We start from the raw sequence: 21905 nt of genomic DNA, 5'->3' as shown, positions 1-21905 counted from the left end.
CTATACATACAGGCCAAATAGTTTGTATGTTTACATACTCTTTTTCAACATTGAAAAAGTTCATAATTGAAAACATAAAAAATACTACAAAATAAGACAGCAATTTGCTACATTTCTACAGTAATACCATTGAAATATATTAAAAATAAAAAAAAATGTAAAAGCGCTAATATAAATAAAGGTGACTTGACTTTACTAGTCTTTCAATTTCATTAGCATTTATACAAAAGTAGAAACTTAGGAATAATTTTGTAGTGTAATGTAAACATGGACTATGTAAAATACTGCAATCAATTCTAAACAGCAGAGAGTGACATCCTTGTTTTGTAAAGAAACAAAAGAAAACATTATATAATGCCTGTTGTTAATGTTTTTAGGTCATTGTTTTATGAGTGACAAAGTGTTTGTTGGTTGACAACCTTTGTTAGTGTTGATTTGAGACATGTATGAAGTGTTTTGGTGCATTTTGAATGTGAAATGAACAGCTGTGCCAAGTTAAAAGTTGGTTAGTTTTGGAAAAAGTGACCTAAGTATTGAGAGATGTGTCCTAGCGATTGTAGAAAAAACTGCAAGAAGATTATATAATCTTTTGATTATAGTTTTACTTACTAAAACGCAAATGTATTTATCATAGATAGCGTCACCTAGTGTCCGAAACATATGTGTGGGGGGTGCCTGAGTAGTGGGGGAATGTGGAACCATCCCACCAATTTTGAGATCTCTGCAACTTTTAGATTACTTTTTAGACTATTTAGGGCATAAAAGGAACACTACTTTTTAGAAACAGTAAAAAACAACAACAATGAATTGGACCCCTAATTATTTACTTTATTTAGGAATCAAATAAGTTTTCCAAGTGAAGATGTTGCCCTAGTTTGAGACTAGTTGGCTAAAAGTAAAAAAAAAAAAAAAAAAAGACAAACAGAAAAAAGGTTCAATTGTGAAGAGAAAACCTCCAGCACCGTGTGTGTGTGTGTGTGTGTGTGTGTGTGTGTGTGTGTGTGTGTGTGTGTGTGTGTGTGACTTAAATGTCCAAAAAGTGTCCAAGTACTTATTGAGGCCACTGTATGTGTGTATGTATACATGAGAAACTCAAAAAAAGGCCTGCAGCCTGCTGAGCAGTGCTCATGTTTATTTGAAAGGCTACTACCGTTGAATAAATCTGCAGTCTGTCTGTCACAGTGAGCTCACGTTCTCAGCGCAGATGTTCACTCAACTGCACACTGAGGAAATGCTGTGACCCTTCTCTGTTTTAATCCTCTTTATCTTTGCTCTTTTTTTCTTCTTCTCTCAATCCTGCCTCACTCCAATGGCTTGCACAATATTTTGCTGGTAGTCAAAACAGAACTGGATTAGTTTATTATCTTTCAATTAGCTCTGAAACAGGCAATCTGCATGATCTCTCAGCCTTTATCCTTCTCTGTAGACGTGTGAGGGTCAAAGTTCACATATCCTTCTGCTTTAGACAGACAGACATACATGTACACATGAAGGACTGATGCATTTTTAAAACTAATTTTGCATTTAATTAACAGTGTTAATTACAGTGGCAATTTTTTTTTTTGTTATACCTGGCATCAGACTTCAGTAAAATAAAGATATAATTCCTTTATTACAAAAAGTTATTATTTACAATAAAACAGTATATGACGAAGGTCATGTTCAGTACAGTCAATTCAGCTCAAGGTTGAAAAATTCTCCATGATGGCAACAAAATCTCCTGTTGGATGAGGCAGTGTTTATGTTAGCCAAGAGGATTTTTTGGAACAACAGTGCCATCTTGTGTCAGTCTTATAGTGGTAACGTAGTGATTGAACTAACAGAAAACATCAGAGGCCCAGTGCAAATTGTGAAGATAAACAAGCCTATCATTCAAAGTTTGGGGTCAGTAAGATTTTCTTTTTAAGGAATGAATACTTTTATTCAGCACGGATGCATTAAAGTGATCAAAAGTAAAAAAAAAAATTATGTTAGGGTACAAACGATTTCAATGAATGCTGTTCTTTTAACTTTCATCAAAGAATCCTGAAAAGGTGCATTGCAGTTTACAGAAAAACATAAGCAAAATGAATAACTAGAAAGTAGCCTAATGTTCATTGGGAGTCGGGGCAAACTTTTATGTTAGCTTGATAAAGCCTCGTCTGAAGTTTGAAAGTTGTATACGCTTCCTAGCATGTTGCTAACAAGTTTTATGTTGTTAGCATGTTTGATGTGCTTAAGGTTGTTTAGCATGTTTTTCGCATGTTTTAGTAGCCTACATTGCTAGCATGAATTAGCATGTTACAAGCATTTGTGAAAGTTCCTAGCATGAATTAGCATGTTACTAGTCTTGCCAATTGCTAACAAGCTGTTAAAATGTTTTAACACATTATGCTTCAGAATGTTGCTAGCATGTTTTAGCACATTGCTTCTGTGTCATGTTGCTAGCATTTTTTTTTGATACATTGCTAGCATGATATCTATGGATATATCACGTTGCTAGCATGAATTAGCACATTGCTAGCTGGCAGGTTTTTCACAGTATGTTTAAACATGTTGCTAGCACGTTTTAGCCAATATAATAAGAAATGTTTTTGTGACACTGAAGACTAATGTACTGCTTTACCATTACAGGAATACATGTAAAAATAAATATATAATTTTTTCACAATATTACTGTTTTCTGTATTTTGGATTAAATAATGCCTGACTGAGCATAAACTTCTTTTAAAAACATAAAAAAAATCTTACGACCACAACTTTCTTTCTTTCTTTCTTTCTTTCTTTCTCTCTTTCTTTCTTTCTTTCTTTCTTTCTTTCTTTCTTTCTTTCTTTCTTTCTTTCTTTCTTTCTTTCTTTCGAACACAAACTAGTCAAAGTCAGTGTGTGTAGTGTAGTATAGCTTTGTGTTTGCAATCACTTTAGGATTGAAAACTGAACAGCTTTACTGGGAGAGGATGAAATGAACAGAATGTAAACATTGTCAGAAACGTATTCATCATTCTTACAAGTTCAATGACACCTGTAAGGTTCAACATTTTATACCTGAAAAATCAGATATCATTCCATAGCAGCTTTTTAAACATAGATCCATTATACTTGACCAAATCCAGCATAAATATAAATATGCACCTTTTCATTATTGCAATTATGCAAGTTCATTAGTTTATGATCAAGAGCATTATATTTGTAAAAAACGATCTAAACGAGTTGATGTTGTCTCTTGATTCAGTCGCTCTATTCCATCTATCTCATCTGCCACAGATCCACGATGCAGGAGACTGTAATAGAGTCCCAGAAAACCCAGTCCGAATGAATTTGTTATCAATATAAAAAACATAATGGGCAGGAAGTAGTCAGTCCCTTCAGACTCCGGCTTGAGCAGATACAACAAAATAGGTGCAGCAAGATTTTGACACACACTGACAATATAATACAAAGTCATGGGAACTCTGGTGTTCCCTCCTTTAATGTTAAAGAAGGTAAAAACCAGGATGACTCCAACAATGATTCGATAAAGATGTTCAAGGACTGGTGAAATGCAGAAATTGGTCTTCTCCACAATTGCCCATGTGGTTCCCACAAGCCATATCAAGGCCATTGCTACAGTACTGAGAGGGGAAAGCATGATGAAGAGGGTGAGGCTGAGGATTCGAGGGGTTATGGTAAATATTTTGTAGAACAAGTAGACAGCTGTTGGGATTCCACATGGCATCTCATTGATGTGAAGTAGAGAGCGCCGTAAACAACGGCGATAATCCACCGTAGCCCAGGCTATGTTGAGGAAAGACACAGCCATGCTAACGTCTAAAAAAAAATATATATATATTTTATTACAAATCAGTCTGATTACATCAGTCTTTTACGCTGATATTTAGACATACACTCTTAAAAATAAAGAGTGATGCCATAAAATAACCATTTTGGGTTACACAAAGAACAGTTCTTAAAAGTACAATTTTTCTTAGTAAAGAGCATTTTCATGTCTATTTTACTGTAGCGCTATGGGTTTAAGAAAAGCGCATTACAAATAAAATGAATTATTATTATTGTAAGGTTCTTCTTGGAACTATTGATGAAACACAAATGTTACTTTTTTTCTTTAAATTTTTTTTTAAATGTATATAACATCTAGCATTAATTTAAAATGTGAATAATTTGTCCAATTTTAAATGTCTTTACTGTCACTTTTGATCAATGTTTTGTTGTCGAATAAAAGTATACATTTCTTTAAAAAAAAAAATCTGTTATGATCAATCAATTTGCTTATTTGATCAATGTTATGTTTATCTAAAGATCATTTGCTTATTGAATGGGGAAAAAGTAACGTGCGTTACTTATTTGAAAAAAGTAACTAAATTTGCAGTACTTACTACTTGAAAAAAAAATCTGATTACATAACTTGCATTACTTGTAATCTGTGACCCTCAACACTGACTGAGGAAGTGCACGTAATTATTGTATCTGTGCAGGACTTACATTGCAGCTTAGATCGATGGTTGTGCTCCAGTATGATATAGACCTGCAGAATGAGTTGAGGAACGCTCTCCAGGAACGTCTCAAACATGCGGAGCATGCTCAGATCCGTAGCGAGGGCGAAAAGGTGTAACTGCTCCACCTCTTGAGTATTTCCTGAACGCAGGGTTTTAAAACTCTTCTTCAGGAGATGGTAATACCTTAGAGTAACAGATAGGCCTAAAGATTAACTCAATTTGTAAATGTTTGCATCGGCGTAATAAAAAAATAATACAATTTTAACAAGAATCCCAAGTGTGGAGATGCTATATGTTAATTTCCTTCCTCTTATTTTAAGAACTAGTTCACCCACATATGAATCTTAAGTCATCCCTTTTCTCACCCTCATATCTTTTCTCTGGAAGCTTGTTTTCGTCAAGGAGTAAAAAAATAAAAAAGGTAGTTATGATTTTTTATCTGACAATTGAGACTTTTTTTCTTGCAATTGCGAGTTAATATCCCGCAATTCTGACTATTTTTCCAGAGCAACTGTGAGTTATAAAGTCTAAAGTGTGACGTGTAAACTCTCAATTGCGACTAAAAAGTCAGAATTGTGAAATAAAAAATTACCTTTTTCACTTTTTTATTCTGTGCATTCTATACTTTTCAAAACTGTGACTAGCCAAAATTAGCCATTTAAAATCAGTGTTTTTTTTTCTCAGTGTTGTTTTGGACCCCATTGACATTCATTGTATGAACAAAAGCAGCTGAAACATTCTTCAAAGTATATCTTCTTCTCTTGTGTTCCACCAAAGAAAGAAATGTATACAGGTTTGGAACGACATGAGGTTGAGAAAATTATGATAGAATGTACATTTTGGACGATTTATCACTTTACTATTTGGAGATTAGATCTAAATTTGAATTGAGTCACATGATAAAGTAGCATGACGTTACCTTGTAAAAATGCCTATCTGCAGTACATGTATCCCGATCAGATGGGAAGTGGACAGACCTTTGTCAACATCTTCATCAATGTTCTTATCATCTTTGAACCATGCATAGCTGAATATCTGTATGCAAACAGATCCGATCAGAACAAACGCAAGAGTCAGTGCGGCCCAGGTCACATAACCGCTTCTAAAATACTGCACAGATAACAGCAGGTCTGATCCAATGTCTCCTAAATAAAAAATTAATCCAAAAATGGTGCATATCCATCGAAAAGGGGTAAATCCCCTTCCAATAGGTGGCATGATTGTGATTTAGGGCATTTGATGAACGCTGATGGCAGATTGTGCTTGTTAATGCTGAATATGTATAGACATTCGGTTCCTGTCAATGAGAACAGCTGCTTCGTCTTTATCCGAAACTGATAACCTGTGTGGAATGAGAGAGAGAACAGACAGACATCAAAACATTGTAGAATGTTTTATACCAACTTAAACACTGCTGTGAATGAATGAGCCGGCTTATTGATTCAATTCTTTAAGTGCTACTTTCATGTTATCTGAATGTGTTTCTATACTATCTATTTATGTTTTGGACTTTGTCCAGTACAAGCCAATATACACAATGAATAATGAATGGTAACATTATGTAATGCGTACAAAATGTGCAGCACACTATCAGAACTAGCACATTTGTTTTCAAAAAAACACTTTTAATGATATTCTGATTTACACCATGTGATCAAAAGTACATATTCATAGAGGGCCTGAAATGTCATTCATTTTTATGTTCTCAAACTGTTTCACAATGGATTGGTAACACTTTACATAAGATTTCATTCGTCAGTATTAGTTCAATGCATTAGTTAACATGAACTTATAATGAGCATAGTCATTGAATGGTAGCCATTGATATCCAGATTAGGAAAAAAAATTGTAAGTTGTCAATAGCTATGCCGCCAACTGTCTGGTTACCAACATTCTTTTGTGTTCAACATAAGAAAGAAACTCATACAGGTTTGGAACAACTGGAGAGTGAGTAACTCTCGAGAGTTTGGTGAACTGTCCCTTTAACTAATGTAGTTACCTAATGTTACAAATTAAACCTTATTGTAAAGTGTTACCATTGGACTTTTATGTGTTTTTCTTTTTCTTTTGCTTCAACTTGCCTATGCAAAGCACTTTCAGTTTTATTTTCTAAGTGCTATAAAAAATAGGCTTGTCTTGCCTTTCACCTGTATATCAATTTACCTAATACATACATATTAAATGTTGACATTTACTATTTTAAAGAAAACATCCTGAAAGTACATGAATCAAGAAATTACTGTTAACATGTTGTGTTGTGAAACCACATTTGACGTAAAAAACAAGGACAAAATGTATTTGCTAAGCTTTCTTATACAGCAGTTAACAATGTCAAGCCATAAACTGTCACTTTACGATGTTCCCGAGTGAAATATTAAATCTGCACATTTCCTCTCAGTAGCCCTCAGTTCAAATTGTAAGTCCCATTCAAAACTTACCAGAGTTTCCATTCTTCTACGTGCTCAGTAACAGTAACGACGAGTCTCTGCTTTCTTGATTCTAGACTGAATCATTTCTCATAGTTCACATGACGGTGTGTAAACCACACCCATCTGAAATAATCAGTTACTGTGACGTAATACACTCCCAAATATGTCTTTAGATATACACTGTTCGTAGACCAATGAGTTATCAATAATTCATCCCCAGACACTTTGAAATACAGAACCAAACAAAGAAATGCCTGCCATTCCCACAATTATACTCAGTCTCAGCCTTTCTATTCTTCTCAACCAGGAAATAACCGAGCATTCTGGCCATTGCTTAGATTCTAAACTGAAACTAGCATTTAACTATGCAACCACATCTTGTCAAAGTGCTGTGCTCATGTGGGTTTGCCCATTGTCAAAAATGAAATGCAGGAAATGCCTGCTTTGGTATGCTGCTTTACATGTTTTACAGTAAGCAACAGACTTCCAAGTAACTGTACTTTATTTTGCAAAGGCCTAGAAGTTATTTCATCCCCTTATTAAAAGCTAAATTTCACCATTTGTACACATTGAAGCTATTTTTTTTATTTTTATGGACCACAATACCATCCACAACTAAGCAAAGATATGTACAAATTTTATTTCCTATGGGGCCAGTTTTCAAAATCCCATTTGATTTCAAATTTGCCGCCAATCCCTCAGCCATTGTATTAGAAACGGCCCACATCAGCCTCAACTAGTTTTCTGAAAGGTAGGCTAATGCTAAGGTCCATACTCTTGTTTATTTCTCTTGTTGTCCATATACTTATACAAAAAGGACGTTTATTAGATATACATATACCTCTATTTATTTGTATTCATTGTATTTACTATACAAAGGGGTCCCTGCTCTTCTCTAACCACTATATGCCTGAGAAGTGAGAATGAATCAAACTTCTCGTTTACTCCAGTCCAGCAGATGGCGCTACTGCAACTTCTGTCGTTGCATAAAGTGGCGAAAATTGAAAAAGAGGATGGAAGAAGAAAGACAGAAGTAGGCGTTAAGACTGACGTGCCTGCCAGATAACAATAGTGAAGACGTGTTCCTCACTCACACTCACCAAAAGTTCTCTCAACATCCACCAAGATGGGAATCCGAAAAAAGAACAACAAGAACCCACCGGTGCTCAGCCACGAGTTTGTGATCCAGAACCATGCGGATATTGTGTCTTGTGTTGCTATGGTGTTTCTGCTGGGTCTAATGTTTGAGGTGAAAATCCACTTTTATTTCATTCATTCACTGTTACAGATTTAAGACCAGTTTGATGAAAAATATGACAAATCAGCCTGATCAGTGTTTCTATAAGAAACCTATAGTAGATCTGGCTTGTTCTGTCATAGTCTGAACAGATCCTTTCACTTCCTTTAACTGCAGATGAAACGGTTACTTTTTGGTTTTACCTTAAATGTGCATATTTTTTACATTCTTTTTCATTTATGATTCATATAAATGAATATTATACCGCAGGGTTTAGCCTACTCTCACGCTCAGGTGCTACTGCCTTATTCCGTTGAAATAGTTGGCAATTTTGATTCAAAGAAACATGATGCACGAGAGAGAGAGGAATCCCATATGAAGCGATTTAAGGAACTTTAAAACCCGCGAGATGAAAATCACGCGCAAAAGCGTTACATTTAAAGAAGTGTTGACCGGAATATAAGAATTGATTTGTAAAAATGATTACGTAACATTGTAGTTGCACTGATACTTTTACGCGCAAATGAAGTGTTACGTGGCAATCGGAGAATGACTGAGCGCTGTCATCGGTGCACAGAAGCTGGAGGGCCACGAATTTTTGCTATCAAACTAGTTTTACTGATAAAAACGCAGTGATTTTACACTCTCAACTCTTGTTAGGAATGGGAGTTTGCAAAACCGTTAGATTTGGACGATCGTTTGCTGAATATCAGCGCCAGCTCTGGTGCATCATGGGAAATGAAGTTTACAGTACTGAGACGGATTTGGTGCTAAACATATATGTCTTATGTGTAAATGACGTCTTGAAGAATGTGTATTTTATGAAAAACTTATTATAATTGCTGTATGTAGCCTAGCCACATCATTCACTTAAAAGGACAATAAGTTGCCCAAATATTATAATTCTGTGACTGACTTGTCCTCATGTTGCTTAAAGGGACAGTTCACCCAAAAAGTTTACTCGGCCTCAAGTTGTTCCAAACCTGTATCAGTTTGTTTCTTCTGCTGAACACAAAATACGTTATTTTGAAGAATGTTGTTAGCCAGACAGCCATTGACTTTTATAGTATATATATATTTTTCCTACTATGAAACTCATAGTAGGAAACTTGTCTGGTTACCAACATTCTTCAAAATACCTTCCTTTATGTTCAGCAGAAGAAAGAAACTCATTCAGGTTTGAAACAACATGAGGGTGAGTAATTGAACTAGCCTATCCTTTTAAAATTTGTATGGCCTATTTTCTGTAACACTATTCGCGTGAGTTGTAAACCTTCTTTTCCATACAATAAAAATAAATAGTGAAAGACTGACTGCCTGCCATTCTATATTGACAGGTCTCTCATTTTAGAGGGAAATATTCCTTTATTCACTTGTGTATTGATTGCCCTTTTGTTTCTTTCCATGTAGATTACATCAAAGGTAGCAGTTTTGTTCATAACTGTGCAATACAATGTTACAATTCCAGCAAATGGTAAGTATGTGTTAAATAACCTCCAGTTTATTTTGGTTTGTTTGCATAGCTTGAGTATACATTTTGTCTATTTATTATTTTCTGTCAAATTTGTTTGTTATTATGTGTGCTATTTCATGATTCTCTCCTCATATTTTGCAAGATTATTGCTCAGTTCCAAAGGATCAAACAATAATTTGTAAATTCAACTTCATTGGCTCTGTTGTTCATTATCTTTCTTTTTGAGATTAAACAAACAAATCAGATATCAGTTGTCTATACTTGATTAAATCAAGAAGCTAGCCATATAGTGTGTGCATGCATGCTTATGTTTTGTTTGTATTGTGGATTTTAGGGGGTCCAGAGGAAACACCAGTGAATTACTTCCATTACGGTCTGAAAGATGTGGCCACCGTCTTCTTCTACATGTTAGTGGCCATTATCATGCACGCCATTATTCAGGAATATGTGCTGGATGTAAGTATCCCGTTGTGAATGAATAAGCTTACTCTAGCTGAAATGTTAATAGCATTGTGCATAAAGGTTAATGTGTATAATAGTATTTTGGTGCAACACTGTTAATACTAATAAATGTTTTGATTCATGCCGTTTACGTGAATCCATGACTTTTCAGAAAATCAACAGGAAGATGCACTTCTCCAAAACCAAGCACAGCAAGTTCAATGAGTCAGGGCAGCTGAGTGCGTTCTACCTCTTCTCCTGCCTGTGGGGAGCCAGCATTCTTGTCTCTGTAAGAGCTTCACTACTTTGTTTCATATAAATAAGAGCTTATGTGCAGGTTGGTGTTTATAGCTGTGTCTGAAGGATTCCTTTGACTTATTCTGCTTAATCTGAAGGAGAACCTCCTGTCCAACCCCGTCAGCCTGTGGGACGGCTACCCGCACACTCTTATGCCGTAAGTACCGCTGTCTGTGCTTCTGTGAAATGCAGACTATTTTAAAGGTTAGTCACCCATCAATGGAAATTCTGCCATACTCACCCTTATGTTGTTCCAAACCCATAAACTCACTTCAGAATAAAATTGGTCCCTTAATTGAAAGTCTATTCACCCAAAACGATTCAAAACGTTCATAAAACGATTGTAATATAAATCCATATGAATCAAGTGGTTTAATGCAAGTCTTCTGAAGAGACACGATCACTAGCCTCTCCCTATGGAGGATCCCTTTACCACTCTACAGATAAAGCATTGTGGAAAATTCGCGTATCTACCCCGTGGTGATAAAATAAAATAAAATTCTGTATCAAATTTATAGGCAGGACAAGTAGTTTGTTTAGGCTTGATTTGTAGAGAATTACAAACATGCACACATATATTCAAACGCACATACTATAGAATTAATTCTTGATGCACACGTGAGCGCCATCAGCGTTTCTCACAGGTTCGCGTTTAAAGTCTGTTTAGAGAGAACGGTGTCGTCTTATATTTAATAACAAATTATCCTTTCGATGGAAGTTAATCAATCAAAACTAACTTTAGCTGGAAAATAACATTATTCAAGAACCGCTATAAAGCCAAAACAATCTGTTACCTTAAATTATACGTTTATCTCTGTAAAGGAACTTTGAAACAGTCTACATTGTTAAAAGCGCTATAAATGAAGATGACTTGATTTTCTATGGTGAACAGATTTTATTTAAGATTTTATTCACATATGAATATTGACACATCGAGAACTCAATTTTGGTAATTGGAAGCTCAAGCGTGCTTTCTTGACGCACAGGAACCAATGAGGTTCATTCTTGTCAGTTAACGCAGCACATTTGAGCTCCCACAAGAACCAATGAGGTTTGTTCTCATGCGTCAAGCAAGTACGGTTGAGTGATCTCTTCAGAAGACTTGGATTAAACCGCTCGATTCATATCATTTTATGAACGTTTTGAACGGTGAGAGTTTTGGAGAATAGCCTTTCAATGGAGGGACAGAAATTTTTCAGATTTCATTACAAATTTCTCCATTTGTGTTTTGAAAATTAACGAAACTGGTTTGGAATGATATGAGTAAGTAATTAATGACTGAATTTTAATTTTTGGGTGATCTATCCCTTAGCGTGATCTATCCCAAAGCTTAGCGTGTTTAAATCTGAAGAATATGCTAATTAATGGTGGGAAAGTGATGGTTGTTTTTGAACTGGGCCGTAAAATGGACGTTCATATTCCACCTCGCGTCACATCTGCCGACCCGCTGCATGAGCGCTCATAAGTTACATCTTCTTTGGTAAACTGATCTGCTGAGCTGGTTCGCACCGAGAAGACCGTTCAAAAGCCATCTCAACGCTCCTGATCAAATTATCTTGCATTAGTCTACCTCTAATTCTCTCTTCTGATTTTTGTAGACCTACTGTATGAAACACACAGCTTGCAAATGCAATTACCATTGACATATGATTTCCACAAGTCGTGGAGATGCTGAAGAAGTTCCGTGTCTTGTTTTAGGTTCCAGCTGAAGTTCTTCTACATCTGTCAGCTCGGCTACTGGCTTCATGCAATCCCCGAGCTCTACTTCCAGAAGGTCAAGAAAGTAAGCAAGCAAAGTCAACGTAGAGTTTCCAGTGCTGAGGATGCACAACATGCACTGAAACCTTATTCATGCATCCTGTTATTGTGACGGGACCAGTTTCCTTCTCCAGAGGTTCCTTTGTTTACCAAACTTTTACTTTACGGAAATTGACAGAAGACATGACAATGTTGTCTTTTTTTATTTTTCAGGAAGACATTCCTCGCCAGCTTGTTTATATAAGTCTTTACTTGGTCCAAATCGCAGGGGCCTACGTTCTGAAGTAAGCAATTCATTTGTCATGTTTATTAATCATAAACCGTTGTCAGGCTCAGGGCACATATTTTGTACTACAACATAAATTACACACGATCACGGTGTAAACATTTTCATTGAAGACTGGAGTAATGGCTGCTGAAAATGTAGTTTTACATCACAAATAATAAATTACCATTTAAAAAATATCAAAACAAAATCAAAAGCAGTTATTTTTAATTGTAATAACATTTTGCAATATTAGGTTCTGTGTTCTTGTTCAAATAAATACAGCCTTGATGAACTTGAGACTTCTGTGGCTCTTATTGCGCCTGGTTAGGACATGGTGTAAAGGTGACATGACTGTCATTTACAGATGAAATAATTACAAAACCATGCATAGTGCCGATAATTACACTTTTCAAAGACTAATAATGTAGTAGTTTCACTTAAGTTTAAACCATTAATGGTGTATTTCCAGTCTGAACCGGTTGGGCCTGCTGTTGCTGGTTCTGCATTACTTTGTTGAGTTCCTCTTCCATGTTTCCCGACTCATTTACTTCAGCAATGAGGAAAGGCAGACCGGGTGAGTGCCGTTCATTTGACACAGCAAGTCCAGCTAATAAACACTTTGAATGATTTTTACTGTGCACAGGCAGATATGAAATTACAAATGAATATCAGCACAATTCTGCGTTTGCAAGGATGTTTGACCATTATGAAGCCTTTTGTGTATGTTAACAGGTTTTCAGTGTGGGCTGTTCTGTTTGTGCTGGGCCGCTTGTTGACTCTTTCCCTGTCTGTTCTTACTGTGGGCTTTGGGCTGGCCGGAGCAGAGAAACAGGGTCTGAACATCGCTGAGGGAAGCTTTAATGTCCTGTTTGTCCGGTAAGCAGAGTGATCTTCATCTTGTGTTAGGCCTATTCCTCAAGACCTGGGTATACTTAAATTTCTGCATCTGGACGAGTCTTGCACGCAGTTTTGTCCTCCGCTTTCAAAGTATACTCGACTGCAGATGGCCGAGTTCGACACATGCGCAGTACAATTGTTGAGACTCTTCTGTTTTACACGCACCGTCCGCACGGTCTCACAATTGGGCTGCACGTGTGTGGACTTCCGCGAACCCTCCTGATGATGAAAATTATATTTGCACGAGGACGGCTGAAGTATACTTTGGACTTTACACTTCCTCACTGCAGTGAAATGAATAGATTAATCATGCAAATGTTTTGAAGCATTTTGGATTGCTCTTTAGCAACTGCTGTTTTGATTTTCTTTTTCAAGAAGCAATTTTTAGCACCTTATTATAGACCGAGTGCCTTACATGTGACATGGTTGAATTTCTGTAGAGCTTTGAAGTAGAAAATAATCTGAATTCAAATGGTTTGTACAGCATAGGTTATGTTGTATGTGCAACGCTTTTTTAAAGGGATAGTTCACCCAAAAATGGAAATTAGCCCATGGTTTACTTTATTATTAGCGTTTATTAACCCACCGGAGCCGTGTCGAGCACTTTTATCATGGCTGGATGCGCTTTAATCCCATTATAAAGCTTGGAAGAGCCAGGAGATTTTTAAATATAACTCTGATTGTATTCGTCTGAAAGAAGAATGTCATATACATCTAGGGTGGCTTCAGGTTAAGTAAATAATGGGTTAATTTTAATTTTTAAAAGGGAACTATCCCTTTAAATCTGATTTGCAGAGTGAGATGTTTGCTGATGTGAACACAGTCATCTGGGCAAAAAACAAAACTTGGCATCCGATATAAAAATTTGCTTTAGTGTCCCAAAATTTTCATCATAACATAAATATGTAATCGCATTGTAAAAGCTCTTCTACTGGAAGTGAGTACCTTTTGGATGGATGTGATTTAGTTAAACACCAGATGATGGAAGCAGTAATGATGACCTTTTGCTTGTATTATTGTTGGATATGTTTGTAATGGCTCTGTTTCTCTCAGGGTGACTGTCCTGGCTGCAATATGCACCACTCAGGCTTTTATGATGTGGAAATTTATCAACTTCCAGCTGCGACGATGGAGAGAACATGCACAGACTCAGACCTTAAAAAAGAAACCGTCGTCTTCTAAGAGCAAATCAAAGAAAGGTCAGTATTGCCCAGTTAAGATCCGATTCTACTGTTCCAATTTGGGTTGGGTGATATGACCAATGATCTTAGTCATTTTTATGGCTGCAGTCACTTTATTTTACTAATATTCAATTGACATGCAGCCGATTTTTCTCCCAACTGTTTGTTCACTTAAAGGGATAGTTCACTTTAAAATAAAAATTGTCATCATATACTCGCCCTCAAGTTGTTTCAAACCTGTATGAATTTTTCTTCTGCTGAAGACAAAGGAAAATATTTTAAAGCATGTCAGTAACCAAACAGTTAACAGGTCCCATTGACTGCCATAGTAGGAAAAAAAATGCTATGGCAGTCAATGGGACCAGTTAACTGTTTGGTTACTGACATTCTTCAAAAAAAAAATATTTTGTAAAGTATACAATATATTTGTAAAGCTTTTACATAAATACTCGCCAAGATGGCATTTTGACCCTGTTCAAGTGCAATAAGCTTTGAAATATAACTGAATTTGGCATTGCAAAAGGTGGCTTTCTGTGTGCACCAGTGCAGGTGTCAATCAGCGCGAGTATTGTGTTGAGTTCTTAAAGGAATAGTTCACACATAATTAAATTAATTATTATTATTAAGGCGAGACACTACAGGTGAATAGGGTAACATTTTTAAATAATAGATATCACCATGAAACTTTCTCAGTTGATTACTTAACACAAGTATATAAAATTTTTGAAATTTGTATGTTTAATTATGCTAATTAGGCATTATCTCGTTAAATATGCACAATTTTGCATATATTTTCGGTAGATCGATCTGAACGTGATAAAGCCAGGTGCAAAATTATTTTTCCATTTTGTTTACACACAAGATGAAAAAAAAAATTCAGAGGGATTTCAGGATATATGCTTTCATTACCTAGGAAATCAAAATATACTGTCCATAGCCTTAAATCAATTTTCGCCATATTTTTTTTATTAAAATGTCACATAAATCAGGAATGATTTATTAACAAATCCCTCTGAAAATATCTTAAGAATACTGCTAAGTGTATAACTGGAAAGTTTGGTGTACATAGATGCTACATAGGCTGAAATGTTTGTACTGGAGAATGACAAAAAATTATTTTGAGAAAAAGGCATTTAAAGATTTATAATGTAAAAATTCATACTTTTTTAGTGGAAACAACTATTTACAGACACTATCTTATCAAATCATTGGCAACAACAATACAAACCACCTAAATCACATCAAAACTAATAAACACAGCATTTATGGCCTTCAACTGAACAGAAAAGCCGTCATAAACACACATCTAAATGTCAGAGCGCGTCACGTGATGGATCTGAACCAATCACGTTGGCAGACATTGACATCAGCCAATGAGATTTCGCTTTCAGAGTTAAATGCCCATTGTACTTTCACGATTTGTTGCTGATAAAAAGGAAATGACCATATTTGGATCCGACAGCATTGTACAGGAGAGAGAGAGCTTCCCAACTGTATGTGTGATGACAGGGTGCAGACAGCGATCGTGGAGCAGCGCGTTGATTTAGAACGCAGACTTTTGATCAATTTAGGAGAAATCTACAGACGCAAATAGACAGTGTAGTAAATTAAAGACCTAAATGTGTATTTTGGACTTGTTTTCACCACAAGTCTGAAAGACAAATAGCCCAAAATCTCAAAATTGAGCAGTGAAAAAAAACACAATGTTTTTGCCTGCCGTGTCTCGCCTTAAATTACATTAATTAATCACCCTCATGTCGTTCCAAACCCGTAAGACTTTCATTCAGCTTTGAAACCCAAATGAAGATTTTTTTTTTTGAATGAATGAAATCAGAGACATGGACAACTACTCAACTGAAACTTTGAAGCTTCAAAAAGTTAATAAAGAGATCGTAAAACTAATCCATATCAATTGAGCGGTTTAGTCCAAAATCTCTGGAGAAACGATCGCTTTATATGATGAACAGATTGAATTTAGGCTTTTATTCACCTAAACATTCATCAACTCGCACATCAGTTGTGGTAAAACGGAAGCTCAAGCATGTTCACTTGACGTGCGAGAACCAATGAGGTTCATTACCATGTTACGCAGAACATTTGAGCTTCCGCAAGAACCAATGAGGTTCATTCTCGTGTTACGCAGCACGTTTGAGCTTCAGCAATAACCAATGAGGTTCATTCTCGTGTTACGCAGCACGTTTGAGCTTCAGCAATAACCAATGAGGTTCATTCTCGTGTTATGCCGCACATTTGAGCTTCCGCAAGGACCAATGAGGTTCATTCTCGTGTTACGCAGCACATTTCAGCTTCTGCAAGGACCAATGAGGTTCATTCTCATGTTACGCAGCACGTTTGAGCTTCCGCAAGGACCAATGAGGTTCATTCTCGTGTTACGCAGCACGTTTGAGCTTCTGCAAGAACCAATGAGGTTCATTCTCATGTTACGTGGAACTTTTGGTTCAGTTGAGCTTCTAGTTTGGCTTGTAGTTTTACAGTTTTACAGGTTTGTAACGATATGAGGGTAAGTAATTAATGACAGAATTTTTGGGTGAACTAACCCTTTAACATAATGCCTGTCCCGTGCCTTTTTTAATTCATGCATGTTTCTTTATTGTGGTTCTCTACCAGGGGCATCAACAAACTTTCAAGGGGGCCTCAAAATGACGTAACCAAAAAATAAGAAATATAGTTAAAGAATTTTATTTTTTATAATGACTACATATCTTTCTAGTTATGCCAAGCTCTAAAATATTTTATTGGGTAGAAATTTGAGTGAGTAAGAGACGGCCTTCAAATATTGTTGTGACTGTGAGGGCCTTGAAGTCAAAAAGGTTGAAATCCACTTTAACATGTCAACTTTAGGCAGTCCTGCGCTGCACAGATGTATTTACATACTGCAATATACACAAAATGGCAAAATCAGAAGAGCCCTTGTTCCAATCTAGAAGCTACATTCTACATTTAATCCAGTAAAGTACTTGAGGTTGCACTGTATTGTGAAAATATGGTTGTATTTAAAGTATATGGCTTTTATTAAAAAGAGAGTTCACCCCAAAATTAAAATTCTATCATCATTTACTCACCCGGATATCGTTCCAAGTCCATAAGATTTAATAAAGCCTGAGAGGTTTCTGTTCCTCCATTGAAAGTCCAGATAACCACAAGTTAAAAGATCCAAAAAGGTTATAAAGGCTCGTAAAAACAGATCCATATGAATCAAGCGGTTTAATCCAAGTCTTGTGAAGAGATTTGATCTCTTGATATGATGAACAAATTTAATATAGTTTTTCATTCACATCTTAAGGATTATCGACACTCATACATATAGAGCACATCACACATGGTAAATGCAGAAGCACGTGTGTGCAAGATGCATGAGAACCAACAAGGTTTGTTCTAGCTCTTGACAGACATTTTCATATCTACCATATGGTCTTTGTATCATACTTTTACATAATTTGTTCTAAATTAAACTGCTCGGTTTACATTTGATTAATTTTACGATGCCTTTATAACCTTGATGGTTATCTGGACTTTCAGTGGAGGGACCGACACATCTCAGGTTTTATCAAAAATATCTTCATTTGTTTTGTAGATTAACCAAAGTGTTATTGGTTTGGAAAGACATGAGTGTGAGTAAATGACAGATTTTTGGGTGAACTGTTCCTTTAAGCTGCATTTTTCCACTTGGAGTAGTCACTGATATTCAGTATAACAGAACTATAGGGATCTAAAGCCTCTTCTCCTTTGTGTTTGTCACAGCCAATGGTGTGAACGGATCCGTTGGTTCCAGCGGAGCAGATTCTCCAAGAGCGAGGAAGGAGAAGTCATCATAAACCACCCACATTCCCAACTTCTGTACTGGCTGAAATCAGCCTGATCATTCCTCTCCCTCCTCTCCGTTCCACAGTTTGTCTGTTGCCCGTTTCCCCTCTTGTTTATCTGGAAAAAAAAGAAAAGAAAAAAAAAAAACTCTGCAATATGGCAACTTCCTCATCCTGCTCTTTGATCCTGTAAGATGTTGAATGCTGTATTTTACAAAGCCATCAAACTATTATGTCTCTTTGCAAGAAGGGCTTAAGGGAAAAATGTGGCTTTGTTTTGTTTTTTTGAGGGGGTCTTTTTATTTCGCCTGCATTTGTTTCCTTTGTCCAAAGGTCCATACGCTCTCTGCTTTATTTGCTTAATCCAAAACTATGATCCAGCCATACCTACAAACAAAAACCCAAAAGCTATGGGAGGGGGGGGGGGGGGGGGAAAGTAACTTATTTTTTACAAGTGCCTAACCATACATCATTTTGAGAGATCAGAGATAGGTAATCCAGTATTTTAACTTGAGTTTGAAATCAGGGGTGTATTTAAAGTTCTCTGAAGGCTCAGTTTTTTTCCTGATTCTATCTTATGCATTTGGAACCATGATTAATGTCTCTTCATTGTGTTGTATAAAAGCATCGTTACACTTTTTGTTGTTCATTACAATAAGATCACAAGCGCAAATTTTCATTTGATGCCTTTTTTAAACAAATATGGATTCCATTTGTTGCACTGGTCAAGAGATTGTGAGCATGTGGTCAGAATCTTAAAGAAAAGTTCTCAGACATAATTTTCATAGCAGATATTTTCAGTTCAAGAACCACAATACTGAAGAATGAAGTTAGGAACAATCATTATCTCACCTTTCTTTTACCCTAATACAACAAATTAAAAAGACAACCAGTGAATACACTAATAAAAATGTTGTTTTCATGGTTATTTGTCTCTATTTTACTGCATTTGTCAAATCATGACCCGTTATTTCTGCTTTTGTTTTATTGCAGATTATTATTATCAGTTGAATATTTATTCATCAGTTGACTTAACTTATCTTGACAATACTCCACATTAATATTTTTTTTTCAATTACACGAGGTTAATTTAATTTTAAGGCAACAGATTTCCTAATGTTTTGTAAGTGGTCAACTGAGAACTTTTTACAGTGTAGAAATTTATGGTGAAAACATTTTTACAAATTTTATTTTATTTGTATTATTCCCTGAAATCCATGGTGCTAATTACAGAGCTTAAAATCATTCAAAGCAATTCTCAAAACAAAGTCCAAGTTGGTCAGAAAGCGCTAAATAGAACAGTAGTCGCGTTTTCATGAGGGGGTAACCATAGCAACAGTTCGTTGCTCGAGCCTCACTGGCATAGAATATCTATTTATAAATATATATACTTTTTATATTAATATAAAGTAATTTAATAATTTGCACACTCAATACGCAATTATCAAAATAAATATGTGAAAAGGCAGAATGAAGTGCATTTTATATTATTTTAAGGTCATTCTCCTTAAACTGTTGGTGTTGACCATGCTGTGGCGCTGTTCGCCACGATTTTTCTTAACAGACAACAGTGATATTTAATGTTTCTTTCAAATCACTCTGCGCGTATGTTGGATATATTTTCCTAAAGCAAAAGTATATAATATTAAACAAACCATAATAACTAAATATTTATAAATGCTTTCCTAAACTGAACTCTTTAGGGACATTTGGTTGCGACAAACCCGTGCTGTTTCACAATTGTTGGCAAGCGCGTGCCAATCTGAAACAGTGAACAGCAGAATATTGCATAAGTCACTGTTTGCAGATTTCCCTTTGAGAGAAGTTACTTTCGATGTAGACCTTTGATCGACACGGGTTGGAACGTAGGATTCACTCCGATTCGTCGATGCTTGATCTCGGTCGCTGGCGTACATTCACATGGAAGTATTTTTATGGGCTATAGGAAATCAACCTGTCGCCGTGTGGGTTTTGATCGGATACCTGACGCATTTCGGGGTTATTGTTGCTGACTAATCACGGTAAGCTTTGGCTTCCTGCCAGATCAACCAGTCCATGAGCCTGTTGCCTTTTGAGGTGCGCATATAGGCTATGGCAGAAAAGTAAAAATGTGTGTGAATTTGACAACTCAATACAGTTATGAGGCATGGTGGACTACTAGACTGTTACATTATGGAAGAGAAGAAAAAAAAACTTATTCGGGCTTGTTCCCATTTTATTTCACAGATGGCCAAAATGTTCTTTAAAAGATTGCTATATGTGTATTCATAGTCATAATCGAGGACATGTCTTGACTTAAATATTACAATGGGCTGTTTGAGAAATTCATAGGGTATTACATAAAAGTATATAGCATATTGCTTTTAATATTTTATTTCTAGGCTATAGTGTCATTTAAAATACCAATCTCTACAGTGATGATGTGGCAAATACAATCATACTATTTTGATAATATTCAGTACAGAGAAGACTTGGACCTCTTAAGACAGTTAAGTCTTGAGACTTGCAAAACACTTTACAATAAGGTTTAATTAGCTCACATTAGTTAACTACTTTAGTTAACATTAACTAACAATGAACAATACAGCATATTAATCTTAGTTAATGTTCATTTGAACATTTACTGATATATTATTAAAATCAAAAGTTGTAGTGACATTAGTTAATGCACAGCAATGTATTTTTATTAACAAAGATTAGGCCCAATAAATCCGGTAACACAAGTATTGCTCATTGTTAGTGGATGTGTAAAATTTTACCAGAACACTATGGTTAAAATTGGATTTAAATGTGCTATTCTCAGAGCAAAACACTCCTGAACCTTTTCTCTTGTTGTTGTAGTCACAGCCAGTCTAATACACTGTTTGGGAGTGTATTGTTTTGTTTGGTTAAAGGTGTTTATTTGATAAGAAAATGTAGATTAAATGTATTCAAAGAGTCTTAAAGTAAATCATAACAAGTAGGATGTGATGTATGGAGGTCTGGAAAGCAGTTTGATTTGGTTCTGCTAATGTGTTTTTTTAATTAAGCTGTTATGACATTGATAATAGAGTGCAGATTGCTTTGGATTCGAACTAACAACAACAACACCGGCTCGTGACCTGACCACTCTGGCACACTTTTTTCTCTCTCACACACACAGTAGCCTACCACTAAAGGTGGAAGCTTTTGTAAATTGTTTTTCAGCGCTGCTTTGATTTCCTCCTCAAATATTATGAAACATCTACTTGCAGTTTATGATATACAAAGGCACGAAAAATGCGATCCAACTGGTGAGCCGCGTCATTATGTTTGCTGTATCATCATTTTGCCCCGTTGCTCACTGCAAGGTTGCTATGCAGGCTAGAGTAAACGAGTAGATACTGGTGCCCGTAGTATGTGGGGGAGGTTTTGCTGGCGAGATAAACAAGCAGCCAGCCATCGTTAGGCATAAGGCAGCAGGAACATGGCGGCGGCAGTTAACTATAATGCTGTTTCACCAACCCGAAGGTCAGAGCTGGACATTAAGTACAGGATTTAAGAGGAAACAAAACACTGTAAGTCCGACATGTTTGCAAATGTTCTATGTTTGCCGGTGAATGGCGGTTTGGGGTGGCTTTGTAACGCGATTTTTACACAGTCGCTGCA

At 36.1% G+C, this 21905-nt stretch overlaps 3 protein-coding genes across 9 annotated transcripts in view; 2 read left to right on the top strand and 1 right to left on the bottom strand.

Moving 5' to 3' along the window:
* The first annotated feature begins 1786 nt into the window (after window positions 1-1786).
* Window positions 1787-18913, top strand: tram1 (translocation associated membrane protein 1). The gene is made up of 12 exons (XM_079601571.1): window positions 1787-1884; window positions 7852-8150; window positions 9549-9612; window positions 9947-10068; window positions 10226-10342; window positions 10449-10507; window positions 12049-12133; window positions 12322-12392; window positions 12846-12950; window positions 13109-13252; window positions 14327-14472; window positions 18217-18913. The coding sequence occupies exons 2-12, from the start codon at window positions 8028-8030 to the stop codon at window positions 18288-18290; spliced, it is 1110 nt and encodes a 369-aa protein (XP_079457697.1). The 5' UTR covers window positions 1787-1884; window positions 7852-8027; the 3' UTR covers window positions 18291-18913.
* On the bottom strand, window positions 2672-7133 carry xkr9 (XK, Kell blood group complex subunit-related family, member 9). Its single transcript, XM_079601570.1, has 4 exons — window positions 6911-7133; window positions 5392-5814; window positions 4459-4655; window positions 2672-3786 (listed from the first exon to the last, which is right to left on the bottom strand). The coding sequence occupies exons 2-4, from the start codon at window positions 5688-5690 to the stop codon at window positions 3161-3163; spliced, it is 1122 nt and encodes a 373-aa protein (XP_079457696.1). The 5' UTR covers window positions 5691-5814; window positions 6911-7133; the 3' UTR covers window positions 2672-3160.
* A 1198-nt stretch (window positions 18914-20111) lies between the features above and the next one.
* Window positions 20112-21905, top strand: part of ncoa2 (nuclear receptor coactivator 2) — a 91837-nt gene continuing 90043 nt past the window's right edge. For 4 of the 7 annotated variants that reach the window (XM_079601339.1, XM_079601337.1, XM_079601336.1 and 1 more), the window contains exon 1: window positions 21577-21814. The gene's annotated coding sequence lies outside the window, so the exon portion shown is untranslated. Of the gene's footprint in view, window positions 20300-21576; window positions 21815-21905 lie in introns of those variants that run through there. The other 3 variants (XM_079601338.1, XM_079601335.1, XM_079601334.1) reach the window with 3 other exon arrangements.

Source organism: Phoxinus phoxinus (assembly GCF_949152265.1).
Source record: "Phoxinus phoxinus genome assembly, chromosome: 24".
NCBI lineage: Eukaryota > Metazoa > Chordata > Actinopteri > Cypriniformes > Leuciscidae > Phoxinus > Phoxinus phoxinus.
This window is presented reverse-complemented; position numbering and strand designations above follow the sequence as displayed.

What these genes read in the sequence shown, in the direction of transcription:
- xkr9 (XM_079601570.1), bottom strand. Translation starts at nt 5,690, where the DNA reads ATGCCACCTATTGGAAGGGGATTTACCCCTTTTCGATGGATATGCACC. An exon ending in CAGATAGGCATTTTTACAAG is followed by an intron (nt 4,656 to 5,391) that starts GTAACGTCATGC and finishes TGTTACTCTAAG; the next exon opens with GTATTACCATCTCCTGAAGA. An exon ending in CCATCGATCTAAGCTGCAAT is followed by an intron (nt 3,787 to 4,458) that starts GTAAGTCCTGCA and finishes ATTTTTTTTTAG; the next exon opens with ACGTTAGCATGGCTGTGTCT.
- tram1 (XM_079601571.1), top strand. Translation starts at nt 8,028, where the DNA reads ATGGGAATCCGAAAAAAGAACAACAAGAACCCACCGGTGCTCAGCCAC. An exon ending in GAGCCAGCATTCTTGTCTCT is followed by an intron (nt 10,343 to 10,448) that starts GTAAGAGCTTCA and finishes CTTAATCTGAAG; the next exon opens with GAGAACCTCCTGTCCAACCC. An exon ending in AATGAGGAAAGGCAGACCGG is followed by an intron (nt 12,951 to 13,108) that starts GTGAGTGCCGTT and finishes GTATGTTAACAG; the next exon opens with GTTTTCAGTGTGGGCTGTTC.